Source organism: Lynx canadensis, chromosome D1 (assembly GCF_007474595.2).
Source record: "Lynx canadensis isolate LIC74 chromosome D1, mLynCan4.pri.v2, whole genome shotgun sequence".
NCBI classification, from domain to species: domain Eukaryota; kingdom Metazoa; phylum Chordata; class Mammalia; order Carnivora; family Felidae; genus Lynx; species Lynx canadensis.
This window is the reverse complement of record NC_044312.2, coordinates 21644667-21653624: the sequence shown is the minus strand read 5'-3', so window position 1 is coordinate 21653624 and position 8958 is coordinate 21644667. Positions and strand designations below refer to the sequence as shown.

General features: G+C 46.9%; 1 protein-coding gene across 1 annotated transcript; it reads right to left on the bottom strand.

Annotated features, from left to right (window-relative positions):
- Nucleotides 1-2363: 2363 nt before the first annotated feature.
- PANX3 (pannexin 3) lies at nt 2364-8567 on the bottom strand. Its single transcript, XM_030333688.1, is given in 5 exon segments — nt 2364-2395; nt 2398-2987; nt 4464-4675; nt 7043-7185; nt 8387-8567. Coding segments are annotated over 5 exon segments (1158 nt in total).
- Nucleotides 8568-8958: the final 391 nt, after the last annotated feature.

Genomic DNA, 8958 nt, shown 5'->3' with positions numbered 1-8958 from the left:
CCTATTTGCCAACTGCGTGATTTATTTGCTGTTCATCTGTATTTTGTCTTTGCAGGCTTTGTGATCTGACTTTATTTTCATTGTTCCTCTTCATATACAGGTTTCATACCTAGTGGGAGGGAAAGTGTGTTCATTCCTTTAGTTTTCAAGCTGCTCTAGCCAATGGATTTCAGTGGAATTTGCATTACAATATGACTTTTTCTTCAGTAGAAACGTTTCCTTACAATTTATAAAGCATTTTGGGCAAGTTTTAGAAATTTAGAAAATATAGTACAAAGAAGCTTTTAAAAAATCCATAATGTTGCCACATAAGGTGAGCCACTTTTATTTTATTTTTTTATTTTAATTTTTTTCAGTATATGAAATTTATTGTCAAATTGGTTTCCGTACAACACCCAGTGAAGGAGAGCCACTTTTAACATTTGGATGTGTTTAATACCTTCATGCATTTTCATATATGTTAGATAATGTTTCCTTTTTGTTCACTGACCTTTATTATCATTTTGTGGTGTTATTATGATTTCTTTATAAGCATAATTACAACTTTTTTTATTAATGTTTATTTTTTTTTGAGAGACAGAGACAGCGGGAGCATAAACATAATTTTAAATGAATGCTTAATATTCCAGTTACGGCATAATAATTTTACATGATTACTTCCATGTTGTTTGGCTTTTTGCTCAGCAATTGCTGTGGAGTGCATCTCTGTGCACAAAGTTTTTATTAATGTTTATTTTTGAGAGAGAGGTACAGAGTGCGAGTGGGGGAGGGGCAGAGAGCGAGAGACACAGAATCCGAAGCAGGCTCCAGGCTCCGAGCTGTCAGTATGGAGCCTGATGCGGAGCTTGAACTCACAAACTGCGAGATCATGACCTGAGCTGAAGTCAGACACTCAGTCGACTGAGCCAGCCACTTGCCCCACAAAGCTTTTTTTATACAAGATTATTTAGGGGCTGGGTCTGTGTGCTCCAAACAATGTAACATGGTTGAGCAAAATTCAGTCACTTACTTATTCAGATTAATACTTATTTAGTGCCCACTATGATACAACCTTCAGGAAACTTGTTAAAGAGGAAAAGGCAAATGAGTGGGCAATATTCATACAGTGTAAGAATTTTTATCTCAGAGGTAGGTATTGAATGATATGGCAGCACATAATTAGGGAAGAGGGGAGGAGATAGGGAAGCCTTCTTGCAGGAAATAGGTCTGGGCAGACTCAGAAGGAGAGCTAGTGGACAGCCAGTGAAGAACGGGGGAGGGCATCTTGGGCAGTGAAACAGCATATTCAAAGGCTCAGCGTTGTGAGAAGCATGGGAGCAATGTAATTTTTCTGCTTACCTATATGAAGAAGGGTCTAAATGGTGCATACAAAAATTCTCTGAAGAAATATGCAGCTCTATAAATGAAATATCAAATGAGAGACAGCATGGTATCGTGGGCTGGGCAGGGCCTCGGAAGTCAGATCAAGGTTCCATTAAATTCAGATGTAGGAATGGAAGTTAGAAGCTAAGAGGGGGTAATAAAGAAGAGAGAGAGAAAGTGCCCAACAGCACTTTCCTGTCTTTCCCATTTAGTTCTAATGGTCACTATTCAGTGACTGGCTGTAAGTGGAGGAGGTGTGGCATCTCCTGGAGTATTCGAAGCACGCCTGGGCCCCTCAAGAGTTGTGAAGAAGCCCATAATCCCAGCCCTTGGCGAAGTGGTCCCTGGTTTAGATGAAAGAAAACCCAGAGCTCCACCCCTAGCTGATGCATGGCCCTGGCCTCGTTCTATGCTGGCCTAACCCCCAAAAGCAGATAACAAGGTCCTGCCATCATTGTCTTCTATCCCACTCTGCAGGCCACACAGGACGTGGGCAAGGTCAATGACTTCCACAAAGCAAGCTGGCAAGTTCCTAGGATTTCAGGCCACACCTGAAGCATTTCACATTTTTATTCACTTAACAGATTGCCCTTTTGCTCTTTGGGTTGAGCTGAGCGTGCATTCCAGAAGGGCAATGGAGTGCATATACTGAAAAGAACGTGCCTCCATAAATAGCCTTTAGCACCTTCTTTCCTTATAGAATGTCTAGACTTCAGCTGAGTTTTAGGTGTTTTTTCCCCCCTATCCTCATAGAATGCTCTAGATCTAATTTTTTAGTTCTTTGACTCTTCAGCTCTAACTTTCAGATTTGTTTTCATGCGTTGATTTTATCTTCTCACCTTTAGGAAAACATGATACAGGATGTGATTCAGCTGAATCCACACTTAGCATTTCTAAAGCGGGTATTTTTGTACCTTAGTGTGTGAGGCTTGTGAAGAAGGAGAGAGATTTTACTTTCCATAAAATTTCTTGCTCCACGGTTTTTTAACTAGGGGTTTTCATCACACCCTTTGGGTGAGATGTTTAGGTTTTGTGGTTCTAAGCCAGCCAATAATGTCATGAAATCGACCACTGTGTCAATGTTGTGCTTCTGGGTGGTCGTGTCCTTCAAAACACATAAGACCCTTAACCAACTAAAAGAGTTGAGTTCAGAGATGTTGGCTCGGAGGAAAAGGAGGATCACATTGAGATCATTGATGGGGCATCCCAGCATCTTTCTGCTGAGGAGATCGAAAGCTGGCAGCATCTCATAGATGGATAGGAGCCGTTTGTCCCACCGACATAGTCGTGTGAGGTTGTATATTATCACTGGAACCAATAGGGTGTATATTGTTAAACTGGAGAGACTAACAATTTGCAAAATGGACAGAGAGGTCAGCCTGCATGTGATCAGATGGGGCACGTGGGTCTCATCACTTAGGAGGCCTGTCTTGATGGAACAGCTGAATTCCTCTTGGAAGAAGACATCCAGGTGGAAGTGGCCAAGGTACAGGTAGATGGCTGAGGTGAAGAGGAGCAGGAGGGAGTTCCTCAGGAGGTAGGTGGCCACCAGGGAATGTGAGCGCTGCTTACAGGCCAGGTACCGCTCTAGCAAGGGGAATTCAAAGTATCGTTCTTTCCGAGCCCTGGGCAGGGGAAGAAAGGAGGCAGGGTGAGGAGAGACCATTTGGAACCATATCTGAGAGAGCCACGTGGGGCAGTAATGGAATCTGTGTATGCCACGTGGCATTCTTGGCTCACATGAAAGTCTGCCTTCCTGGAGCATAACCACCCTCTCCCTAAAGAGACGTGTGAGTATTTCTTAATTTTCCAGCTGATGAGTGCAATGTGGTCAACCCAGGGAATGATCAGTGAATAACAAATGGCCACACTGGATTTCTGCCCAGCAGAGCAGACTAAACCTGTAAGCCGAAACAGGATCCTTAGGAAGCAATAAGCGTATTAAATTAGCACTGGACGGGGAGTCTAAATAACCACGTTCTGGTGCTTGGTCTGTATACTGTGTGTATGATTTTTAGGCCAACCCACCCATTTTATGAAAATAAACATGCTAACAAATATTTGTTGAGAGCTGTGGTGTTCAGGCACACGTAAGCCAGTCTCTGCTTTGAAGGAGCTTACAGGCCGCCTTGTGGGGAAGGGGCGGATAAGGTACGCCAACAGGAAATAATAGTAGTGCTTGATTTGTTGCTAAAATGGTGGATACAAACCACGGTGTTGTACAAGTTAGGAGAGAGGTACCAGCACGGGCTGGAGTGTTCAGAAACTTTTATGGAGAATATTGTCTTGGAGCTGGATGGAGAGGTGGATGGAGTTCAGAAAGACCACAGGAGAGGAACGTTTTTCAGAGGATAGAGAATGTGCACACACACAAGACAGAATATGCTTCCAAAGCTCAGTTCAACGCTCCTGTTGGTGGAGCCTACCTCGGCTGCCCTATTTAAAATGGCACCACTCCACAACCTTGCAGCTTTCCTGACCCCCATACTTGGCTTTGCTCCCCCGCTCCCATACCACTTATCTCCTGCCATATCATTTGCTATGTGTTGTATTTATTTGTTGTCTCTTTCCCCTCCGTAGAATCCCTATATGGGTAGGTATACCTTTGTCCCTCCCCACCCCTGCCTCTGACACACACAAGGCACACTGATGGGTCTGGAGCACCCAGAACAGTGCCGGGACCACAGCAAATTAGGCATGAATGGCTAATCAGGAGAAGAGGAGGAGACTGCCTGGGTAAAGTGGGAGGTTTCTGTCACTTGGTGGTCAGAGGTGTGAAAAAGTAGAGGGCCTTGGGAAAATATGTGGGAGAATTTGGCTTTTTTCCTGCAGGCATGGGGGGAGGTTCTGAGCAGGGGAATGGTATACAAAAGTGGTACATTAGGAGATTAACCCTTTGTGACGCAGGATGTTCACCTATAAACTAAGGAAGAGTCCTTTCTGTCCTCCCTGTACAGAAATGATGGAAAGTTAGTGAGATGGTGTGTTAAACTCTTTGGGTTCATGAGAAGGACAGTACAGAGGATAGTTTGACGATGACCCTGCACGCCATGTTAACGCTCAACTGAGGCCTTCAGAAAAGGGTGGGAGAGACAACTCACTTCTCCAGCTCATCCCAGAAAACATGGGGATCTGAGCTTTTCTGCCGGATCTTCAACATGTGCTGCACCAGGCGGATGGAACGATTGTAGGATTTGTCCAGTTCGCTGATGATGAAGAGCAGATCCGAGCTGAGGGCCGGCTGGGCTGCATACTGCCACAGCAGAACAGGCAGGTACATGACCACAGCCAAGGCCAGCAGGGGGGGCAGGGCCTGTGGGGTGAGAGTGAGCTGAGGAGGGGGCCCCAGTGTGTAGAGAGAGCTCTGAGAGAGGGGCTCTCATTCCCTGCTTCCTGCGTCGGGGAAGGAAGGCGGTGGGGGGAATGAGCCACCACACGCCCAGGACGTAAGGCTGTCTACTGACCTGGCTGAGTATGTTGAAGCCCAGAGGAGAAGGTTTGCTGAATCTCCATGTTCCCCAGCTGCACTCCTCAGATCTGGGGTCTGTGTAGGTATGTAGGAGCCCAGGGAGGACAAGGGGAGGGAGAGGGATATAAGGAGAGAAAGAGGGAGACAGAAGGTGGGGGAGAGCGACAGAGAACCACGAGAGTCCCTCCGTTCCCCATGCATGTTAGCCTGGGTCGCTAAGCAGAGACCATGGCCAGCAGTGGTCATGGCATCACATCCTAGGGGAGAGTGTCCGCCTTTTTTTTTTTTTTTTTTTTTTTTTAAAAATTTTTCAACGTTTATTTATTTTTGGGACAGAGAGAGGCAGAGCATGAACGGGGGAGGGGCAGAGAGAGAGGGAGACACAGAATCGGAAGCAGGCTCCAGGCTCCGAGCCATCAGCCCAGAGCCCGACGCGGGGCTCGAACTCACGGACCGTGAGATCGTGACCTGAGCTGAAGTCGGACGCTTAACCGACTGAGCACCCAGGCGCCCCACAAAACTCAACTTGTTAAAGGCTTTTAAAGCTCATTTGTGCCAGGTGCTTGACATGCATTATTTCATTTGCTCTTCACAAAGATGCTATCAGATAGGTACTATTAGTATCTCTATCCACCTCGGAACTATTTTTATTCTATTTTAACGGTAGAAAATTGAGGCATGAAAAGGTTAAGTAAGCTGTACAGGGTTATACATCGTGGATGGCTGAGCAGGATCAGGAACTAGGCAGTCTGATTTAGGAGCTCATAAGAACTACTTGACTGTAGCTTCTCCTGAACAACGGTTGCCTTTATTTTGGAGGAGAATTTGAGGAAAAAGAGGGAGGATGCATATTTGGTTGCAGCTAGATGGAAGAAAGTGTGTGTGTGCGTGTGTGTGTTCTGAACTAAACACGAGAGACATGTTAGGAAAACTATACTAATCCACGAGAAAAATTAGAACCTTTTCATTCCTGTTCTAAGACATGGCATTTCTTGAAGATAAGCATCACCCCAGAGATTCTGTTTCAGTAGGTTTGAAGTGGAACCAGAGAATCTGGGTTTAAAGAGCTCTCAGGCAATCCTGGCGGTCAGACAGTTTGACTCTTTTCACATTTGAATCCCCTCTGCAGTATCTTGCCCTTGTTGCCATCTGGATCCTCTTTGAACACTTCCACTGACAGACACCCCATGAACTCTTTCCATTAAGTCTGTAGTTTTGCCTGGGTCCCAGACCTGGGTGGCCTTTTGAGGCCTTGTAAATTGTCGTAACTTAAAAATGTCACCAGTGACTTCCAATTCAACATTGTGAATTGGACACACACGTGACTTCTGCTCCCTCACGAAGCCCCACTAGCATGGCACTAAAGGGATAAAAAAGACATAATTCTCCAAGGGCAAGGAAAACGGGAGACAAGAGCAAGAAAGTGTTGCAAACTGGAAAGCAGTCGTCTGCTAGAAAATAGCAGCCTGTTTGGGGGGGTAGGGAGCTGGGAGTTGAGGCAGGCCAAGCAAGCTGTTTTTGCACCACAGAACTAGAAAGACTCAAGAGTTGCAGATATGAGGTACGTCTGAAAATGGGGGTACAGGTGGGGTTGCAAACAGGAATACTGAAAAAACAGGCCCACAGATCTTCCCTATAATATGATGCACTTGTCAAGTGACTGCCCTTTCCATCCACTGGCAGAATCAATCTGCCTGTGGTTTGCTCTTTGGAAACATTAAACCAAAGAGTTTCTGCACTTGGGTCCATTGAGGGCAGGGGAACAAACTTGAGAACCATGTTAGTTGAATGAATACTGAGTGCTGAGACCCACAGTTGAGTCCCTAGAGTGTTGGTAACCGAGTTTAATACCAACTGCCACCCTGGATCCACACAATTAACGATCCAGTGATGCTTTTTGGGAATCAGCCCAAGAGAAAGGATTACAGATACCGATATTTGAGGTTTTCCCAGCGAAATGGCCTGAAGGGTTCACTGTAAACAGAAGGCTGCTGGTCAGCCAGCCTCACCCATAGGCACAAAGCTTCCAATCAGATAAAAGTGGGCAACCAAAGATCACCAGACATTTGAAGAAACATGAGAGTCAATGACAAAAGAAAAAAAAAAAAACATGGGGTGGGGTGGCAAAGAGGCAAGAGAGAAGATAATGGTGTGGTTCTAGCCTGCTCCACCCTGCCACGAAGCAGCCTGATGGAGCCCAGCTTACTTTACCTTGTGAGGCCACAGGGATTTCATCTTGTTCTGGCCAAGCTCATCCTGTTCGTGGTGAATAAGTGAGTCCCAGCAGGAACCGTCCACGTAGGCGGCCTGCCGGATGCTGAAGTTACTGGGAGAGAAGCATCGGATGGGGGGCCCTGGAATAAGAACACAGCTTGGAGGCAGCCTGGAGTTGGGAGTGGAGGAATGGGGACCCAGAGGACTGTCAGCTGAGAGCCTTCCAGGGGATGCCTCCAGAGCTCCGCCAGTTTTTTTTATCTGGCAGGCACTTTCTGATTCCCAGGCCCCAGTTTCAGGTTGTGCACTGCAGCGTCACCATAGGCCTGTTTGGCTCAGCTCCCTTATTGCACTGGCTCCCCTCTGACGTGGGTTCTTCCCTCTCAAAGCTTCCCTTGGAGTCCCGGACATGCGGGCAGCAGGGGCGCCCCACACTCCTGTGGTTTGGTGGTGACTTCTCCTTCCTGAGAGAACTGGCATCTTTTAGGTTCTAAAATTTAGAGGATTAGTGGCCTGTTTCTGAGCCCAATCAAGGGAAAGGGTGAGCAGGAGGTCCTGAAAGGGAACGGGCTCGGAGGGAGAGTTTTGTTTTTCCATGATTCTCCAGAGAGAGGTGGAAGGGGGAACCAAGGGTTCTCTCCATCTTGTGGGGGAACGAAGAGGCAGTGGGAGGTTGACATACCTCTTTGGGAAACAGTAAGCTAATCGTATAGCCAGAAAAGAAAGCCAGAAATCCCAATCCTCAGGAAGTCCACCTTTTCTTTAATAGAGGTAGGAAATTTGCTGAGTTAATCTAGTGCCTAGAACACCAGGTCTGTGTGTTTGTTAATGTTGTGTGTGTGTGTGTGTGTGGCCACGGGCTGTGGGAAAGAAGGAATGGATTTATTTAGCACCTATGATATGTCAGTCTTTTAACATATGTCCTTAAATCAGAAACCCTGGAGGTGGAGAGTAGGCAGAAGGCTCTGAGACAGTAAGAGACTCATCTAAAGCATGGCCAACTAAGACCTTTAGCGGTCCTAGGTCCTGAAAAGATTATGGAGCCCTGATCTCTCTAGATCCATATGAAAATCAAAATAAAAGTTTAATTATTGCAGTGACATAAAATATATTAATACCGAAATTAAAGCTAAATTTTTTACTACAAAAGTTCGGAAATGGTTTTCAAAATTTTTGGTGCCTCTGCTCTGCTGGTGCCCTAAATTCATGAATAGTCTGCTTTTTGGGTAATGCCCAGGCCAAAGTCATGACACCTGGACAATATGGGAGCCACTTCGGAGTCCATGCAAAGAGTGAAACAAAGCGGGGTCTCTCATACACTGGGTCTTGGAAGCTACTTACCGGAAGAGAACTCCTGGGCAAATGCTAGGGACATCAGCAACAAGGGGAAGCCCACAGCTATGAACTTGACCATGCGGTCCAGGGGAAGTTCCAGGTGCAGTCCTTTGAGGCGGGGTCCCCTACGGTCGGGCAGCAGGGCATCTGATAGCATGTACTCTGCAGCTGTGTGTGCGAGTGACATGGTGCCGCTGACCTTTGGGGTGCAGAGGCCGCAGGAAGGGTCCCAGGACCACGGTGTGGGGAGATGGCAGCTTCAGGCAGCTGGCTTTGAGCAGACAGTGCCTGCGGCCCCAGCCTCACGGAGATCTGTGCTAGGAGCAGGCACTGGTTCTCTAAATAACTGGCCAGGCCCTGAGCCAGGCATCTGATAATTAGAGGGAGGCATAGCTTAGTGGGTCCTCACTGGAGGAGGGTCGGGCTTCAGCTGGGGCTGGTGCCAGGCCGCTCTCTCTGGGTTGTCCCTGAGCACATGGAGTCCCGTGGCTTTATGCTGCCCTCTCATTAATAAAGTATTTTTGGTGGGGTGGTGGAGAGTTGTGGAGCCAGGGCCCCCCCCCCATGTAATTGGTGTG